Genomic DNA, 21,210 nt, shown 5'->3' on the forward strand with positions numbered 1-21,210 from the left:
GCTCAAGAATTCGGGCATCGCCTGCCAGAATCTTGTCGACATCCATGGCCAATACAAGATCTGGGGCAGCAAGGAGCATGAGAAGGACTTAGTGGTTCACCTCGCCGAGGCCATCATCGACCCCTACTACAGAGACATGAAGGATTCCTTCAACAAGGACAAGCATGCCTGGCACTCAGCCTGGATGGAGAAACTCGACAAAGCTCACGTCATGTACGCGGCTAAGGAGGCGTACACGAGCTACGACATGTACACGCGGATCGTTGACATTAGGAAGTGCCTCCTTCCCCAAAACGGCCAGGGATCCAGCCGGAAGCAGAGCAATGGCAAGCGTCGTCGCAATAAGAAGTAGATGATTAGATCCTCGTTTCTCCTAGTTTAGTATGCATGTAATTGCTTACTTTGGTGTGTGAAAATGTTATGTGTGTAGTCACTTGTGTAATTGTATGCTTAATTTGGTTATGCAATGTTGTCTTTTTAAGTATATATGTTGATGCTCTGTAGACAGAGCAAATCACATCGCCCACGGACTAAACAATGGAACCCGTCGGTGATGATTTCATCAATCACTAACAATTGTATATCAGCAATTGTTTGCTCACACACACACGGCTTCTTAACAGGAATCGTCTGTGTTGTTATCGGTCTTCCCACACATTTCCGATTACAGACCTGTTTGTCGCGTATCACACACATCTTGTTAAGTTGAACCGTTTATGTTCTCTTGGCTCAACGCAAACAGTTCATCCGAGTGAACTGTATGCCATATATCGCACACAACTTCATCTGGCTGCCCGTTTCTGTTGTTCCGCCTCATCACAAACAGTTCATCCGAGTGAACCGTATGTTCTACATCGCACACGCCTTCATCTGGCAGCCCGTTTCTTTTGTTCCTCCTCATCGCAAACAGTTAATTGAACTGAACTGTATGCCCTGCATCGCACACGCAACCAAAATCTGAACCGTGTTTGATGCATCCGTCATCGTAAACGTTTTGCACCTTTTTGACGGTTTTTTACACCACCATTTGTGATTATTGCATCGCACACAGTTTCGTCGAAGGGTCACTGATCGTAGTGTCGCGTTAGCAGCATCCTTCAGTAGTGACACGACAACAAGGGGGAGGGTTACATGGATGCAACACTGGAACCATCATCTATTTTGCTGCAACGGCGAGCCAAAACACTGGAACCCACCAGCCCAGAAGCTCGGACCATATGCCCGGAGCTGCGACGTGGGGCGGCAGCGCGGTAAATGCTCGAACCGGCAGAGGCGATGCTGGACCCGACAGCGCGCGATGTTGGAACCCCAGACTGGGGATGTTGAAGGCTTCGACACGGCGTTGCTGGAACCCCAGGCCGACAATATTGGAACCTGTGAGATTTTTTGTTGGGACATGCGGTGAATTTTGCTGGAACGGTGACCGCTTTTCTTATGGGATCTACGATGGACGGTGTTTTTTGCTACGACCTGCAACGATTTTTGTTGCGTCGGCGACAAAAATTTGCTGGAACCAGCAGCCGGCATTGTCGTGACCACGAGCGACAGAAATTTTGTGGAAAGGATGTCACGACCAAGAGCGAGAGATGCTGGAACCATTGTCTACAGAAGCTGCAAGCCCCAAAGATTTTTGCTACAACTGTTGAAGATTCACAAAGGTTATTGTGTCATGCTTCCTCCCTCCACCTTTTTGTGTTGCATCGTGCTACAACAATGGCTCAATGCGACTGTGAACGGCCTGTGCTGTGACGGTGCTGCAAGCACGTACGATGGTGGGAGGACCGCGGGCGGGGGCTGTGGTGGGAGGAGCGCGGGCGAGGTAGTGGTAATACATCGGTGGACATTTTTTCTCTGCAGGGGAAGGATAGCCATGGCCACGGGGAGGCGAGCAACGACCGCACGAGGAAGGTGCATAAATTTTTTTTTGCGCAGAGGAGAGATAGGCACAGAGTGCATGGACGAAGGGAGAGATCTCAAACCGTAAAAGGATGCATCATCTGGTGGCTGTGGGGCGATGCTACTTCTTGAACTTGCATTGGTTTTCCTCTTGAAGAGGAAAGGGTGATGCAACAAAGTAGAGATAAGTATTTCCCTCATTTTGAGAACCAAGGTATCAATCCAGTAGGAGAAGAACGCATAAATCACCAATACCTGCACAAACAATCAAACACTTGCACCCAATGCAAGAAAGGGGTTGTCAATCCCTTCACGGTCACTTGCAAAAGTGAGATCTGATAGAGATAGATAAACAAAAGAAAAAATATTTTTGGGTTTTTTTATTATAGATCCGAAAGTAAAAGATTACAAAATAGTAGATTGGAAACTAATATGATGGAAAATAGAAGATCAGACACTAATATGATGGAAAATAGACCCGGGGCCATAGGGTTCACTAGAGGCTTCTCTCTTGAAGGCAAATAATACGGTGGGTGAACAAATTACTGTCGAGCAATTGATAGAAAGGCGCAAAGTTATGCCCATATCCAAGGCAATGATTATGCAATATAGGCATCACGTCCGTGTCAAATAGACCAAAACGATTCTGCATCTACTACTATTACTCCACACATCGACCGACTCTGACCTGCATCTAGAGTATCAAGTTCATAAAGAACAGAGTAACCATTAAGTAAGATGACATGATGTCGAGAAATTAAATCAAGTAATATGATGAAAACCCCATCTTTTTATCCTCGATGGCAACAATGCGATACGTGCCTCGCTACCCCTACTTTGTCACTGGGTGAGGACACCGCAAGATTGAACCCATAGCTAAGATCCTCTCCCATTGCAAGAAAATCAATCTAGTTGGCCAAACCAAACCGATAATTCGAAGAGAAATACAAAGATATCAAATCATGCATATAAGAGTTCAGAAGAGATTCAAATAATATTCATAGATAAGCTGATCATAAATCCACAATTCATCGGATCTCGACAAACACGCCGCAAAAGAAGATTACATCGGATAGATCTCCAAGAACATCGAGGAGAACATGGTATTGAGAATCCAAGAGAGAGAGAGAAGAAGCCATCTAGCTACTAGCTGTGGACCCGTAGGTCTGTGGTGGACTACTCACGCTTCATCGGAGGGGCAATAGATTGATGTAGATGCCCTCCGTGATCGAATCCCCCTCCGGCAGGGTGCCGGAAAAGATCCCTAGATGGGATCTCACGGGAACAGAAGGTTGCGGTGGTGGAAAAGTGTTTCCGTGGATGCTTCTGGTGGTTTGGGAATATTTGCAAATATATAGGAGGAAGAACTAGGTCAGGGGGGTCATGAGGGGCCCACAAGGTAGGGGGCGCGCCCTACCCCCTGGGCGCGCCCTCCACTCTTGTCGCCGCCTCGTGGCTTGAACTCCAAGTCTCCTGGGTGTCTTCTGGTCCAAGAAAAATCATCGTGAAGTTTTATTCTGTTTGGACTCTGTTTAGTATTCATTTTCTGCGAAGCTCAAAAATAAGGAAAAAACAGAAACTCGCACTAGGCTCTAGGTTAATAGGTTAGTCCCAAAAATAATATAAAATAGCATATTAATGCATATAAAACATCCAAAACAGATAATATAATAGCATGGAACAATAAAAAATTATAGATACGTTGGAGACGTATCAGGCGACCGACCGAATCTAGCGCGGGTCGGCCGGCGCCTAGCACCCTCCATTACTATTTCCACATACATTGTAAAACAAAACAATTTTTTCCTCAAATAGAAAAATGCGTACTTGAGCACAGCGTGAGACAGGAAAAGCCAAACTCAGCTCTCCTTGCCATCTCAAAGCATCTACAGCTGGGCGCCCCAAACACATCTCAAACACCCGGGCGGGTGGACCGGTCACAAAAAAGAGCGTCTTAAACCAGGCTTAAATGTCTGGCTGTCCGGCGCCCCTCATATCCAGCCCAAAACTAGGGCGGATATGGGGCGGCCCGGGCACGCCCGAGCACGTCTGCCTGACAGGTCCCACCCAAAATCGACCCCACTGGTGTCCCACAAAATTCCCAATCCAGCTTGCAGCTCCGAACCCTAGCTCACTCCACTCGCCTCTCTCGCTCCGCCTTGTCCTCTTCCATCCCGCATTCCGATCAAATCCGGCGCGATGCCGAGCTCCGGCAGCCACTCTGGCTCCGACCTCGACTCCGACGAGGAGCTGGCTCTCCGCATTGCCTTAGAGCGGTCCAAGGTGGAGACCGGGGCAGTTCCGGATCTGCAGCGTCGCCGTAGCTTTCTCACCAGCGCAGCACGGACACTGGAGCTGTACCGAAAGTTAGGTTTAGAAAGTTATGATTTTCTTAAAACATTCGAATCTGTCTGAAAATAGAAAGAATAAAAATAGAGTAGCTGAGCGGAAACTGGAACATATTGCAGCCCATCTACTAAGTGACGCTCGGGCGAGGCAGTAATATCCTACGCCTACGAGCATTTTTTTTGACGTAAATAACTTTATTTCTCAAATGATAGTGAGGTCGTTTACAACAAGTTGAGAAATAAAGTCCGGGATTGAGCTATCCCAAAACTCCGAGAGTCTACTAGAGAGGGAGTATTTAGCTATACAATCAGCTACTTCATTTGCTTCCCCTAGGCAAGCAATGATTTCATAATGAGCAACATCTAATCCCAACTCTTTTCCTTCAAGTACAGTAGCTGAATCTTGTCCCGAGTATTCTTCCATACTAAACGCTTGGACCGCATTATAGCAATCAGATTCTATCTGGAAAGTATTGCAACCGATCTTAGAGGCAAGATAGAAGCCATTACGGATGGCCATTATCTCCGCAGATTCTGCTGTTGTCACATGCGGTATAAACCAGCTAGCTGCAGCAATGAACTCACCACGCTCATCCCGCGTAATAGCCCCCATTCCTCCATTCATATTCTCATAACAAAAGGACGCATCCACGTTTATCTTCACTACTCCCCTTCCCGGTTTCTGCCACATGTGATCACGCTTTCTTATGGGCTGATTCACTGCGAGTGAACGGTAAAAGTTCGTGGCCAGGACTCGGATTGAAACAGCTGTCCAATCCGGTGGTGGGATGTGTATCTCCTTTACTTTCTGTCTCCTCTGCCACCATATGTACCAGCTAGCCACTGCCATTAGCTCTGCCATCGGTACGCCCTCTGTGCTTTCATCTTTATACATTAGAGTGCTCATCGTGAATGAACCCGATCTGTCCTGTAGAGCTGCGTTTTGAGTCTCAGTTTTTAAGACGAGCATTAGTAGGAGAGAAAAGGAGAAAAAGAGAAAAACGGGAATCAAACCCGGGACTCATGTGTGAGCGGTGAGGCTCACATCACTGCGCCTCTCATGCACTCCTGATGTATGAGCGATTTTAGAAGGGGAAAAGTGAATCATTTTTTTTCCACTTGCCGGTGGCATGATGGGTAATTATTGACAACTCAAAGGGTAATTTTAATGACGGACGGGCAGAAGCAGTCCTCACTTTATTGTTACGTAGAGACGTAGAGATACAGAAGTGAGTACACATCCGCATTTGGACCAGCCAAGCAACCACGTCTCTCTCTCCCTATACTTATTTGATTCAATCACATGGACTCAATAAAACCATTATTTATGAAGATTTTTCCGTGCAAAAATTATCTCATGGAGTCGATCTATGATAAATGTTCTTACCAACCACACCCTACACAGCTTTAGGAAAAGCAACCACATCCTACACAGCTTTACGAAAAGCAACCACACCCTACACCTACACGGCTAACAATTTATATACGACCACCGACCGAAATTCAGCAGAAGCAATGCAAGATTTATTTTTTGTAAGACCAACAACCTAGTGTGTTCTCCCCATGTTTCACAAGTCACTGATGGTTTGCACTTTTCTAACCTTATTGTTAACCAAGGCAATGCAAGACAAAAAGAAAAAGAGATTTCAGTTTGGGAATAGGAGACGTCGGAAAGAGAACACTTGCTGACATTAGAAGTGCTGGTAATGAACGTTATGGTTGCCCCACGCACCAAATTGAATCCACGGCTATGTTCCTCCGCCTACCAGGCACGCAATCAACTTGTTCATCGACCTCTTGGCAACGCAAGAGGACAAAGCAAACTGGCTGTGTTTGTCAACGCCAAGCTCGACGTGCGCGCTCTTGTGAGACCCTCGTCAGTTGCCTGGGCTCCGCCAATGTGAGGGCCTGAACTGCCCATCAAGGGCAAGGATCAGTTGGCTACTCGCCATTGCATCCATTGCCGCCTAGGGGCTATGGGAATGCGCCATCATACTGATAAGGTGGGCACTCACGCTGATGTTGACTTTAGAGGGAAACAAGCTATTTCATCCGGGCATTTTGTGAATTCATAAATGTTTTAGTTTTCCCAAAGAATTAGTGAATTTTTTTTAGATGCATCTCTTTTTGTTTGTTTCATCTGTTTAGAAAATATGCAGAGCTTCCTGCCAATCCTTCAATATTCTATTTCTGACTAAACATACTGACACACAGATTAGACACGTGTCTGGGTGCCCGAAATTGAGGGAGCTTGAATATATGTTCATCAATTCAAAAGCTACCATACTTGAAAATATTGTTCTTTCCGGCAAAAAACGTGAAAATATTGTTGGATGTATAAGGATTCCAGGCAATTGCTTGGTGCCATTGTACAAGATTTTTTAGAATATTTTGCTAAAATGTGTGATGTGTAGTGCAATGAAACCAAGCTTAATAAGATGGTTAGTTGTGACACTGAAACTAATGGTGGGCACTATAGTTCACGTGAGTTCATCCGAGGAAATGGAACTCTATATGATTGATGGATGCACCTTGGCAGCTTCATCACATGTTTGCTTTGCTTCCAAACACAGTGGGATGTGAATACTTTTCAAATGTAGTGAGCAGTAAAGACAGTTATGATGGATACATGCTGGAAAATCAGAATGGTCTCAACATTGAAGTGTATATTTTTTTCGACAAATGATGGATTTTATTATCTCAAAATGAAGATTAGGGTAATATAAACACAACGAGTGCACGACTAGCCTTTGTTCAGTTAGGATGCACACAACCAACACCAATGCACGCACGCGCGCGCGCGCGCACACACACACACATGAAAACACACCAACAACTAGCAAAGTTAGACAAGAGTGAATTTACGCCTTCAGTGGAGTAAAAAGAAAAAAGAAAAACGCTAAAGCAATCAAAACAATGATAAACAATCTACAACGAACAACTATATCCGCACCAATCTACACGGAGGTGTATATAGATGACTTGGTCACGAAGACGAAGAAGGATGATTTACTCGCCGACCTTCAAGAGACTTTTGACAACCTTTGATGACTTTGAATCAAGATCAATCTGTTAAATGTGTGTTTGGTGTAGCCTTGGGGAAGCTAGTAGATTCATGATATCACAACGTAGCACTGGAGTCAACCCTAGGAAGATCATGACCATTGAAGATATGCAGCTATGTAAGACAATCTGTGAAGCGTAGAGGCTAAACTTCTACTCCCTCCGTCCGAAAATATTTGTCATAAAAAAGAATAAAAAGGATGTATCTAGATGTATTTGAGTTCTAGATACATCGCTTTTCATCTATTTTGATGACAAGTATTTTCGGACGAAGGGAGTACATGGCAGCCATCTTGTTTTTGTGGGCATGGCATGCATCTTGATGACATGTCATATGTAGCCAATCTTATAGCCAGTATGTATATATATAGTAAGTTAGCTATAAATATATACTATCTGACTCACTTCATTCTCTCACAAAGTTTGTTGAAGCCCGGTTGCAGCTGGCTCTTAATCTACAACCCGCCTATCTTCTTCCCTATCTTCTTTTCTCCACAACTCAAAAAATATACTTTCATTTTTATACTTTGCGTACATCACATTATTATAGTTGCTCTTAGCGCTACATGGGCCGAAGGAGCTCTTTCCGATGATCCATGAGTTACTTTGCACGGTCGTTTTGATCTCACCATCATTGTGGCAACTCATGGTCCTCTAGGAAGTATTAGTGCCGGATGGATCGCTAATTATGCGGCGGAACTTGGGTAGTATTAAGGCAATCAAATCACTAGCATTGGTAGACAAACCGTATCTTGAGCTTTGGAGCTAGATTATCGATTATCTCACTGTAGAGAATATGACTAATATTTTTTCAACAAAGCACGAGGGACTACTCATTTGTCTTAAGAGTAGATCCGTCAGCCAGAGATTCACATAGGTATCTGTATGCGAATGAAGATTGACATATCAAGTGTATATTTTCTTATTACATCAGTTATGTTTGTTTCTACCCCACTTCAAAAGAAAAAGAAAAGTTGTTTGAACCGTATGGTGACCCAAATAAGAACCAATGCTAAGCATGTGAACCTATGTAAAAAGACAACCAACCAATACATGAAATAGTTTTATTACTAAACAATTAAATAAAGGAGGCTTAGCTACAAAACCTAAGCACCGATGCATTGGGGATATTAGTTGCTAAGCATTTTAATGCACTTAGCACCCCACTTCTATACCTACTAATAAAGCAAGGTGCGTTTCTTCGATTTTTTCATCCGTTCATCATCGAAAAGATTTTTTTTCTATTCGAGGTGGTACTAAAGTTTTGTCCGTTCGTCTATTAAAAAAGGAAAATGCCGGATTACATACATGGGCCGCTCGAAGTGTAGCATAGGAAAGCCGGCCCAGTTATTTTCGTGTCCATCTAGGTGGGAAAACCCTATTTATCGCCTTGAGGGTTAGATAGTCATAAATTCGCATAGGGGGGGCAAGCTGGGCTGGCCCGTTTTCTTTTTTTTTTCTTTTGTGTTACGTTTCTATTTTTTCTTTTTCGTTTCTTTCTCTTCTTCTATGGTCTTTTTTCCTTTCAAGTTTTTATTCCATTTTTTCGTAAATTCAAAATTTTGAAAAAAGTTCACAATATCATAAAAATTTGAATTTTCAAAAACATGTTCAGAATCATAAAATTTATTCCATTTTTTTGTCTTGTGTTATGTTTCTATTTTTCTTTTTCATTTCTTTCTCTTCTTCTTTGGTCTTTTTTCCTTATAAGTTTTTTCCCTTTTTTCATAAAGTCAAAATTTTCAAAAAAGTTCATAATATCATAAATGTTTTACTTTTTAAAAAAAATCAGAATTGTAAAATTTATTCCATTTTGATATTCAGAACATTAATATTTGTTCCCACCCCAAAATAGTCGCAAATTCGCACAGCGCATCTGAGCTGGGCTGAACCATTTTGTTTTTTTGTTCTGTGTTCTGTTTCTATTTTTTTCCATTTCTGTCTATTTTTCTTTCCTATTCTTTTGTCTTTTTTTCAATTTTATTTTTCTTGCTCCCTTTTTTCGTCAATTCAAAATTTTCTTAAATGTTCATAATATCAAAAAATTCGATTTTTTAAAAACTGTTCGGGATTTAAAATATATACCATTTTGAAAAATGTTAACAACATTAAATCTTGGTTCTCATTGAAAAATTGGTTTAGTTTTTTAAAATAATATTCCATTTTTCTTTGTGTGTTCCAAAGTTGTTAGAGATTTTCCAAAAAATTGTATTTAAAAAGTGTTCAAATACGAAATATATTCTTGTTTTAGTGAAATGTTCGCAAATTCAAAATAATGTCAAGAAACATATTTTCAAAAATTGTTCTGAATGTTCAAAATATTTTTTGTTTTTAAAAAATCACAAATTCAAAACATGTTCATGTTATTATAAAAGGTTTATGTTTTCAAATAAAATTGTGAATTTTGAGTGTTTCATATTTTGTTGTGTATTTATGAAAATGTAAAGAATTTCAAAAAATGTTTGGGATTTTCAAAATTATTCATGTTTCCAGGAATGTTCAGCAATTTATATATTTTAAACAGTTCAACTTTTTTTTCCAATCTGACCTTGGAGTATGATCTTAAAGGTTTGAGCTGGCCATTGGTTGATAGGACTTGTTTCTTTGAGTGGCTAGCATCACGTAGTCGGGTCTTTGAGGGCATGATTTTGACCCCTCAACTCATTTTTTTTTATGTTTTCGTGCCTTACGAACACAGGTCGTCTTGGCGCCTACCAGTGTGCGTCCCATGCGCTATTTTACGCAACTAGCGTCATATAGTAGCCCTCACGCAGTTGGCCCAAGAAAAAATTGCTTCGTCGCATAGGCTGTATTATGCCTCAGTTGCACTCTCCTACTGGGTCGTTCGAGGGAGCAATTTTTTTCCTTGGGCCAATAAAAGAGAATATGCTGGTTTGGCTCGAATAAAAAAATTGTGGGCACGCGAGCGCTAAAATAATCAAAGAGAATAAACCCTAATAGATAAGGGACATTGGTATTGGTGTCTGGTTATGCGCTAAATATGCTAATGCAACGGGATTTATGCGCTACAATTAGTAATCCATCCGATTATGCCATCGTAAGAAAGAATGGTCGAAGCAACTGTGCCCCAAGGTCACCGCATAGCTACCAAATGAGGAGGCAGACAAAAACCCTAGACAGAGGCAGACCACAAGGGAAAAAAGGCACGAGTTGGATGGTTGCCGCCACACCGACTAACCCCACCACTATCAAGATCTTGCGGGACAAACATGACCCGCGAGAAGACCACAACTCCTCTCTCTATTGCACCGCTATGGAGATCATTTTTGATGGACACATTAATTATCTCTCCCATTGCTTCTTCAAAGAAACATCTCTCCCGTTACAACGCACAGGCATATGTGTTAGTTAGTACCAATGCATTGGGAGAGGTCTGAAATACTTATTCAGATCGCACACTTGCGTCCTCTCCCTCACTTGCTCACAGTCAAGCAAACGGCAGCAAACACTGCGTGAGAGAGAGAGAGAGAGAACCAGCTCTTTCCCTTCCCCTTCCCTTTCCCCACCCACGGCTAGGTTGCAAACCCTACCTCCTCGCTGATGTGAGCCCCGCCGGCGACCGCCCCGCCCCCGTCCCCCGCCCCGCGCCGACCCAGGTCGCGGTACCCTAGCTCCTCGGTGATGTGAGTCTTGCCGGAGGTTCCCGACAGAGCAGCCACCACCCGGCTGCCGGCGGCCGACCCCGTCCCCCGCCCTCCACCTCCTCCCCCCCTCTCGCACGAGGCGCTCTAAGACTCGTAAGCGGTGAGCTCCTCCGACTGCGCAAAGTCTACCTTGGGGTTAGCTCGTTGGTTGAGCAGATTGATCGATCATCGTTTCAGTGGATCTATCATATGCCCATCGGTACTGCAGTTTTTACCTGGTGTGACTTTTGGCTCTGATGCACCTCTAAAAGATGCGCTCTGTTCCTGAAAAAAATAAGGGGAAATGACACCTCTTCTGCAGATTGCTACTTGACCAAACCAAAATTGTTTTTTAGTTACTATAGATCTTCTGCGTTACAGTTTTATATGAATATATATATACTTTGGTCAGATGCACACCTATCGTCACTTCGTCAGTGTGTTCTTCAGGAAGGAAATGACGCCTCTTTTGCAAACTGCTACTTTACCTCACTGAAATCCGTTTTCTTTTAGTTGATCTAAGCTTGTCAACTCAGTTAATCTTATGTAAAACCAACAAATATCCAGTCATATACTTTGCTCTGATGTGCAGCCACTCGTTCAGTATGCACTTAATAAGACCCCTAAAAGATCCACCCTGTTCTTGAAAAAAAAGGGGAAAATGACACCTCTTCTGCAGTTTGCTACTTGACCAAACCAAAATTGCTTTTTAATTAGTAGATCTTCTGTTGTTTACAATTTTATGTTGGGCCATTGCACATGAGAAATCAAGCACACAATTCTTTCACAGCTTGTTATACTCTGCTGCTGTTAGTGTTTCTAGTCTAGTAATAAGGTGGCAACCAAAGGATCTTCTTTTCTGTTCTAGTCATGCACCTCATCAACTAAAAAAATCGCACAGCGTACTGTCTAAGCTTAGTTACCAAGTGCAAGAAGCATATATATATATAGTTCGAGGTTAGGCGGTTTGGCAAATGTTGTAGCACCACTTTATTTCTGTCTGGTGGGTTGATGGTTTCCCCTGCATCTTCATATTTTCATTTTACTCTGAACTACTTCAGTTTTCTTACAAAATTTAGCTGATGGCCTTTGGTCTTAGAATACTACTCCAATAAGCACATGTGCTGTTAGTTGTTAACTTGTTGTGTCTTTTTTACTCTGTTTAACTATTAATCCTCTGTCTTGTCTTTTAGACTTGCATGATGGAGGCTGCACAGGGTCGACCTTGGTCGGATCTTCAGCCAGAACTCTTGGGCCTTGTCCTCAGCCGCCTCCCCTCCCTAGCTGACCGTGTTCGTCTGAGGGCAGTCTGTCACCCATGGCGCTCTAATAGTCTGCAGCAACCGCTTCCCCTCCCATTCCCGTGGCTCACCCTCCCTAATGGTACTTTTTGCAGCATCCCAGGTGGTGAGGTTCACCGCATGCCTGTACCAAATGGTGCTAGTTGCCGTGGCTCAGTTGATAACTGGCTATTCCTCATTCACAGTGATGATGAGTGCACATTGATGAACCTGTTCTCCAAGAGCATGTTGGAGCTTCCCAACCTTGCCACAGTTTGGCAGCGTGAGGTTCACTACCAATCTAATCCTGAACAATTTTTGTACAAGTTGGTGGCACCCTCACCCCTGGATTCATCACCAGATTCACTTGTTGCGGCATTGATCATTGGTGATGGGATTATGAAAACACTTTGTGTGAGCCAGCCACCGATTGTCACTTGCTTGTTCAGATTCAACATGCGACCATTACCGGACCTATTGGATGTTGCATTCTTGGATGGAAAGTTGTACGTGTTATCAGGCAGTCGCAAGCTCTACATCCTTGAGTTCTGCAAGAATCTTGGTAGCAATTCAAACATCAAATCCATAATTGACGATTATGGTGATTTTCTTGATATGCCAGAATGCTTTCCCAGAGAGGAGATATATATGCTCAAGTTCTATCTAGTTGAATGTGGTGGTGGACTGTTGGTGGTGAAACGATTTATTCGTGTCATGGGCCCTTTTCCCAGGGATGATCCCTTTGGAAATACCCAGACTGCTGGATTTGATGTCCTCAAGGCAGACCTGCACTCTAACCCTTGCCAGTGGAGAAGGATCAGTGAGTTGGGTGGCCATGCTCTCTTTGTTGGCCAGCATGGCTCCAAGTCTCTGCCTGCTACAGAATGCTGTGGATCCCAAGAGGATTGCATCTACTTCATTTTTGACCACCCCCCTCCAAAGTTTTCTCCGAATCCATTTTACGACTGTGGTGTGTACAACATGAGAAATGGGAGGATCACGCCATTGATGTCTCAGACTGCAGCACCTGCACATGATGCCGGCCAATGGCGTTCGACGTGGGTTTTCCATGCTGGAGCTGTGTGACCAATCTAGCAGGGTTTGCTCCACTGTTTTGGAGATTCTCGTATGTTGTTCTGCTGAAGCCTTGCGATCAACCCAGCCCGGGCGCTGCCCATCTTTACCCCCAGTGCTGAAGCTTTGCGATCAACCCAGCCTGGGCGCTGCCCATCTTTACCCCTAGTGCTGAAGCTTTGCGATCAACCCAGCCTGGGCGCTGCCCATCTTTACCCTAGTGATATGTTATCATGCAGACTTAAGTTCTTAATTTGTATGATGAACAACCCAGCTTTGTTCTGTTTATCTTTATCCTAGTGATATGTTATGTATGGTCTAGTTGTGAAATTTTAATTAGCATGATGGTGTCCACTTCAAATCTTATGAATTATCTCAATGGGATGTATTTGGATGTGCAATTTTATCTTTGTTTGAGTGATGTGTGTTAAACTATAGCATATGCACTTGCAGAAACTTTCTCTCTGGAGGTGAAGAAACTTGGGTGTCCCATTAGCCACTGAATCCTGATTGCTGCCACTTTTAGATTTCTTCACAGCTATGGCCTTTTTTGGATTTCTTGGAACCTTGCAGAGATGGAATCATGCCATTGGTGCGTATGATCCATGTCAATGACCGCCATCACTCGGAGATCAACCTTTAGCACACAGAGAAATCTGAACCATTTTTCTTCCGTTCTCTCTCGCACCCCTACCTGTTGTCAAGCAAGATGATGTGAAATGCGGCGCCACATCCTGTGTAGATGTGGTTCTTCCACACATTGTAATCGACTCGATGCCATTGCTGATGGAAGAGAGCTACTCATGAACCTCTTCTGGAACTCTGTACTCTGAAGATATCAGTAACCATGAGTATAAACTGCTTCTTATCAGCCTTCCAGTTGACTTGACTGTATCGAACAATCTGCACATTCTGTATTCTGACCTCATACTGCAGTAAGAAATGTATGCATATATTCAGCTAGGTAACCGTTGACATGATGCAAGAATATTTTTCGGAGATACCAGTCTTCCAGCCATCAGTTTGTACACTAAAATCACCATACAGAAAAGAGGGAAGAATATGCTAAACATTATGAGAAACACGAAACAGCTTACCAGTCACTACTGGAATCGCCCTATACGCCGAGTGCCACGGACACTCGGCAAAGGCCCAAAAATCGCTGGCAACGCCTTTGCCGAGTGTCACCTTCGGCAAAAGCCACCCGGCGTACACCTCTTCGGCAAACAGGAATTTGCCGAGAGCAAGAACACGGGCACTCGGCAAAGCCTTTGCCGAGAGCTAAACAGCCCGTCTCGGCAAAATAAAGCAGCTAACGGATAAGTCCGTTAGCTCCAGACATGTGGGACCACGTAAACTTTGCCGAGAGCTACTCTCGGCAAAGAGAAATACTAGGAGGCTGACACGTGTCGTGTCCTGACATGTGGGTCCACGACAACAGGCCGAGGGCCGACTTTGCCGAGAGCAACTCTCGGCAAAGAGACCCATTAGGAGGCTGACACGTGTTGCCTCCTGACATGTGGGTCCACGACAACAGGCCGAGGGCCAACTTTGCCGAGAGCCACTCTCGGCAAAGAGAACCAGTAGGAGGCTGACACGTGTCACCTTCTGACATGTGGGGCCCGAGAACAGGCCGAGGGCCAACTTTGCCGAGAGCCACTCTCGGCAAAGAGAACCAGTAGGAGGCTGACACGTGTCACCTCCTGACATGTGGGACCACGAGAACAGGCCGAGGGCCAACTTTGCCGACAGCTGCTCTCGGCAAAGTGAACCAGTAGGAGGCTGACACGTGTCACCTCCTGACATGTGGGACCACGAGAACAGGCCGAGGGCCAACTTTGCCGAGAGCCGCTCTCGGCAAAGCGAACCAATAGGAGGCTGACACGTGTCACCTCCTGACATGTGGGACCACGAGAACAGGCCGAGGGCCAACTTTGCCGAGAGCCACTCTCGGCAAAGAGAACCAATAGGAGGATGACATGTGTCGCCTCCTGACATGTGGGACCACGACAGCAGGCCGAGGGCCAACTTTGCCGAGAGCGGCGCTCGTCAATCCTTTTCCCTTTACCGAGAGCCCTCTCGGTAAAGTTGTCAGGGGCACCACAGGTTATTATCATTTACCGAGAGGCCTCTCGGTAAAGGTGTCAGGTTCTACTGGTTGGTACACGTTTACCGAGAGGCCTCTCGGTAAAGGGTGCATTCTGGTCCAGTTTCACAGTAATTACCGAGAGGCACCCTTGGTAATGGTGTGCCCAGGAGCCTTTTTTCCTGTTTCTGCCTCTTTCCTGCAGCGAAACATATACAGCAGCAGCATATAGTTCATCACACATAGAACATGTCACATATAGGCATCATTGAACAAAAGAAGGAATGATTCTGAAAAACATTCCACATAAAAGCAATAGTGCATAAAAGGTGAAATAGTAGTGAAGACACTAGACTACCACAAGTTTACAAGTCTCAAGATGTAAGAGTTCTCAACATACAAGGAACAGTTTCAAACATAACATAACATGAAGTTCACGCGATTTTGGAGATCGGAGTGATAACATCAACATTAGAAGGCATCATCCCGTTTGCTGCCCAACTCCACCAATCGGAGTGATAACATCAACATTAGAAGGCATCATTCCGTTTGTTGCCCCAACTCCTCCAACTTGAGGTGGAACTACCGGAACATTGTTCGACCCTTGTGATGGGTTGAGCTGTGATGGATTGACCCAATAGTGAGATGAATGCATATGGTAATGCAGAAAATGGTGATAGAAATAGTTTGAACGAAACTCACAATGTTCCACTCTGGCGTCGGTGGCATCTCTGGCACTGGTTGGCCTTGCATGGAAGAAAGATTGGCCACCATATGTTGTAAAGACTTCACTAGATCATCTTGTGCCTTCAGCTTGGCCCGGTTTTCATCTCGTTCTTTCTCGGTGTCAATCAGTCGAGTCTACAATATGGCAATGCAAATGTCATTCATGTTGAAATGCAAATATGCAGGACCATGAAGGACCAATGAACAAGCACCGACCTCAATATCCTCAATAATGCTCACGGAATGTGGTACGTGACGCTCTGCGGTAGGAGTAGAGCCAGTACTCATAGCACGGAGCGTGTTGACTCTCGGAAGGGAGGAGGTTATGACAGAATCGAGGTGAACCGCCATCCGGTCATTCGGTTTACCGCCTGCCGCGGCAATGGCAACAAGAGGGTCAAACGGTAGCACGTGAGGATCAGCGTCATGCCCGTACGTCTCCTTCAATTTTTTGGTGTAATTCTCTCCATCTGACCGGGCTTTAGAGCTGATCCAGTCCCTCTCCGGGTGGAGAGGGTCCTTGTCCTTGTCGTCTTTGGTACGTTTGATGGTCCATGCCTCGAAGTAAGTGATATCCTTGCCAGTGTCTTCTTTCTGCAAAAGAAAGCGATCCAAACAATCAAGGGAATGCTCACAAATGAAAGAGAACATGATGAAAAGAAAAGGATGTGGTTGCCTACATGTTTTGAGACGACACCTGGGATGGTGAGGTTGCCTTGACGGTGTCCTCGACCCCCCATCAACTTACGCCGTTCAGATATTGCTTTGTGTTCATCCTGCCACCCTGGATCTGTCCACCGTTCGACGATCTTCTCCCAGCACGGACGTTTGTCAGCGCACCACCGAGGAATCACCTGTAAATTAAACAAATACATCTTAGTAAGGATTCTAATTTTGCGGTAATGTAGGGAATAGCAAGCATCCATCGTCACTTGCCTTGAAGTAATTGTCCCGTGAAAGATGCGTCCCTCGAGCCTCCTGTTTGGAAATCCTATGGTTGAGATAGTCCGCGTGATACTTGACCACTAACCGGACGCGCTCCTCATAGTGCATGTCGTGGACCAGTTTCTTGGCAATATTCTCAACCACCACATTTGCACGATCCTTCTAACCCTCAACGCATGTATAGAAGTCCTACAAACATGCATACATGTGAGAAGGGTTAAATCATGACTATGGCAAATTTAAACCTTTTGGTATTGACATTTAGGTGTTTGAAAGGACTTACCCAGAAATCGTTGACCACTCGCATGGCTCTGTTATCATAAACCCTTTGACGCATATCCAGGAAATCCGGTGCAAGTTTGTAGTGATCCCATGACCAAGCTGGCTGAATGATACCGTTCGGCAAAGTGACCAGTCCAGGATAATTTAACCTACAAAGACCCCAAATGATGCCACTCGGCGACCGTGGCAGACGCCTCTCACCACCTTTTACTAAGCTTCTGCATTACGAAGAGTGAAGTCATATTATATGTGAGGAAATGACAAAAGGTACAATTTATATGGGATGAGTCGAGATAACCACTTACTTCTCTCCCATTGGTTTAATCAACACGTCTCTATGCACATATGGACGTCTTGGAAGCTTTGAAGGACCACGCAACCACACTTTCCCTCTAGAAGTAGTGCTGATAGTCGAACCGCTTGGTTGCGAGCCACTCACCTCGTGGTGCTCTGTCACCCGTGAGGGTCCATCCCCACCCTCAGAAACCTGACGAACAACCAGCCTACTCTCGGCGGCGGCGTCCTCCACCACCTCCTCCTCCTCATCCTCCACCACTTCCTCCGCAAAATCCTCCTCGTCCTCCTCACATGCCTCATCCCCATCCTCTGTTTCCTCCTCCTGAGCACGGTGAAGCACTGCATCAGAGGGTCGAGGAGAAGAAAGAGGTGCTCTACTCCGGGCTGCTTTACATACTCCTCGTCCGCCTCCTCCTCCTGCCTCACCTACTCCCCCTCCTCGCCCCCTACTCCCCCTCCTACTCCCCCTCCTTGTCCCCCTTGTCCCCCTCCTCGTCCGCCTCCTCCTCCTGCCTCACCTACTCCCCCTCCTCGTCCGCCTCCTTGTTTGCCTCCTCCTCCTACCTCACCTACTTCCCCTCCTCGTCCGCCTCCACCTCGTCCGCCTCCTACTCCTCCCCCACGTGGTACTCGACCTTGTTTCGCACGTTTTGTCGGACGGGTTTCTAGACCCGCCAATCCTTTGGCCTTCTTGGCGGTTGTGGCAACCGATGAAGGAGCGGCCACCGCTTTCACCGGTCGAGCAAGTTGATCATTGTACAGATCATTCACTTTTTTCAAACTTTCCTTTGGAATCTTGTTGCTACCTGTCATGTTTCAATCACCTGATACGAAGAAGCACAAACCAGTTAGTACAGATGATACAACTTGATGTAAATACAATAAATATATCACATATGAAGAATAAATGGAATTGTCACAATAATACATATAGTTGTTACACACACGAATACATAGAGTTGTTGCACACACGAATACATAGAGTTGTTGCACACACGAATACATAGAGTTGTTGCACACACGAATACATAGAGTTGTTACACACATACATAGAGTTCTCACACGATTACATGGAGTTATTATAAATAAGGGTCAATATTAGGTGCAACATTTGGATCAGGGCTTTCAACATCGCTATCATGCCCGTTCATACATTCATCCTCGAAGTCTTCAGGGGGGCCCTCATCCTCATCTAGCCCCATGTGCCATCGCATAAGTAATGCCAAATCTCGAGGGTCAGAAACATCCTCGTATTCGTCCTCTGCATTATCTACTTCCATGTCATCCATGGCCTCATGTTCCATAGCATCATGTTCGTGATGCACGCCATCATCTTCCTCTGCATCATCTTCGTCTTCGTCAGTGTCTGCTTCTTGAAAGAACTCTCCCTCGTATGTGTTATGGTAACCGTCCTTGTTTGGGGTAGGTACCATGATATGCGGGGGTACCTTGTACACGACATCCCACTTCAAGAGATTGATATATTCCGTAGATGTGCACGCGTATGGGAGAAAAAACACTTGTGTAGCCTGTTGAGCCATAATATAGACATCATTTCCTGCATATTTCGATGCTCGTTCAACTTCGACAAAGCCAATACTAGGGGTTCGTCTCACTTTCTCAGGATTGAGCCAGCTGCATCTGAATACGATGGGCTTCACTCCTTGTAAACCACAATACTGCAGCTCATAAATTTCTTCGATGGTTCCATAGTAGTGACGTCCATCTGTCCCTAGACAATAGACCGCACTATTTATTGACCTTCGGTTGGGCCTCTCACGCGTGTGTTTATCAGTGTGGAAGCGATACCCATTCATGTCGTAAGCCTTAAATGACTTGGCCTCGTATTCAAAACCTTTGGCTACTTCTCTCACTTTGGCGTCCATATCAACCTCCTGATATGCCTACAAGATTAATAGGAGATTGTCTGGTTCATTAGTGGAAGCATTACCGGCAAGTAAGATCAACTTGAAGTAACATAAAGTTAGAAAAGTTACTTTTCTTGAGAACCAAGAAATGAAACCGCCATCAGCATTGGTATCTTCAAGAAGGTCTGCTGATTCTTCGTCGCTAGGAGGCCGTGGTAGCTTCCAGAATTCGTTCTGGAATTCCCTAGCAATGGGAAGAATTCGAGTTAGAACTCAAGACTAGTGAGTAGTTGTCAATAAAGGTGTTCTACACTTACTTTATGTACGGTTGCACTTCTTCCATGTTGGTCAAGACATAGATCATAATAGTCGACCACTCAGTAGGTGAAAAGTTCTTGGGCTTCGGTCCACTTGCTTTGCCACCTTGGCCTTCGAAGAGGCTAAGGTCGGAAACATTGCTGGTGGGTTCTTCATTGTAACGAGGAGCTGGATTTAACCTAGTCTGAATACTGTCATGATAGTACTTTGTCATGGTCGTGGCCACCTCCTCGTTCAGGTATGCTTCGGCTATGGAGGCTCCAATGCGGGCTTTATTCTTACATTTCCCACGAAGATGCTTGAACTCCCGTTCAGGTGCATACTGCCATCGGAACTGCACAGGTCCTCCCATTCTAGCCTCATACGCGAGATGTAAGATCATATGTTGCATTGGATTAAAGAAACCTAGCGGAAATATCATCTCTAACTTGCATAGCAACTCAGGTGCTTGTTCCTCCAACTTTGCAACCACTTCATAATCTGGTTCTTTGGCACAATGCTGACAGAAGAAGTAGCTCAACTCCGCCAGCACTCGCCAAATATCCTCTCTGACATACCCTCGAATCATCACAGGCATTATCAGCTCAAGCCATACATGGTAGTCATGACTCTTGAGGCCTCCTATTCCCTTTGTAGCCATATTCACCCCCTCATGATATTAGCTGCATATCCATCAGGGAAGTACAAGTTGTTCACAATCCATTGGAGAATTTCCTTCCTTTGGGGCATTGAAGGGGTGAAAGGGGCTGGTGGCTTCTTCCAAGAATTACCTTTTGCACGAGGCACCAAATTTAATTTTGGTCTGTTGCATAGCTTGGCTTGATTGATCCTAGCCTGAATGTTATCCTTTTACTTCTCGATGTCGAGGAGCGTGCCGAGTAAGGCCTCCGCAATATTCTTTTCAGTGTGCATTACATCAATGTTGTGTGGAAGTAGAAGATCTTTAAAGTAAGGGAGCCTCCATAACCTTGGAATGTGAGTCCACTGGTGTGTCTCTCCATATCCCACAAAACCTTTCCCATTGAGCTTCTCCTTGAGAGCATCTAACTCATCCTTAAGCTGGGCACCGGTCATAATAGGTGGTGGCGGGTCATCAACAATAACACCTTTTTGGAAGTGCATAGCGTCTTGTCTGTATGGGTGATCAAGACGAAGGAACTGCCGATGTTGGTCAAAGCATACATACTTGTGACCCTTAGCCAGCCAAATGAAAGTCACACACTGTCGACACACTGGGCAAGGCCACTTCCCCTTTACACACCAACCACAAAATATCGCACGTGCCGGTAGGTCATGTAGCGATGTGTGGTACCAGATATGCATATTGAAGTGCTTCTTTGAAATGACATCGTATGTCCGGACCCCATTGTTCCATGCAACAAG

At 44.9% G+C, this 21,210-nt stretch overlaps 1 protein-coding gene across 2 annotated transcripts; it reads left to right on the top strand.

Annotated features, from left to right (window-relative positions):
* The first annotated feature begins 10,728 nt into the window (after window positions 1-10,728).
* On the top strand, window positions 10,729-13,641 carry LOC123165878 (uncharacterized). 2 transcript variants are annotated; one of them, XM_044583622.1, is made up of 3 exons: window positions 10,729-11,072; window positions 12,145-13,172; window positions 13,227-13,641. In XM_044583622.1, exons 2-3 carry the CDS (start codon window positions 12,151-12,153, stop codon window positions 13,315-13,317), a joined length of 1,113 nt encoding a protein of 370 aa, XP_044439557.1. In that variant the 5' UTR covers window positions 10,729-11,072; window positions 12,145-12,150; the 3' UTR covers window positions 13,318-13,641. The 2 variants fall into 2 exon arrangements, with proteins under 2 accessions (XP_044439557.1, XP_044439555.1); XM_044583620.1 differs by having other exon boundaries at window positions 10,730-11,072; window positions 12,145-13,641.
* Window positions 13,642-21,210: the final 7,569 nt, after the last annotated feature.

This window comes from Triticum aestivum, chromosome 7D (genome assembly GCF_018294505.1).
Source record: "Triticum aestivum cultivar Chinese Spring chromosome 7D, IWGSC CS RefSeq v2.1, whole genome shotgun sequence".
NCBI lineage: Eukaryota > Viridiplantae > Streptophyta > Magnoliopsida > Poales > Poaceae > Triticum > Triticum aestivum.

Bases quoted from the DNA above. Each gene is read 5' to 3' on its own strand.
- LOC123165878 (XM_044583620.1), top strand. From the start codon at position 12,151: ATGATGGAGGCTGCACAGGGTCGACCTTGGTCGGATCTTCAGCCAGAA.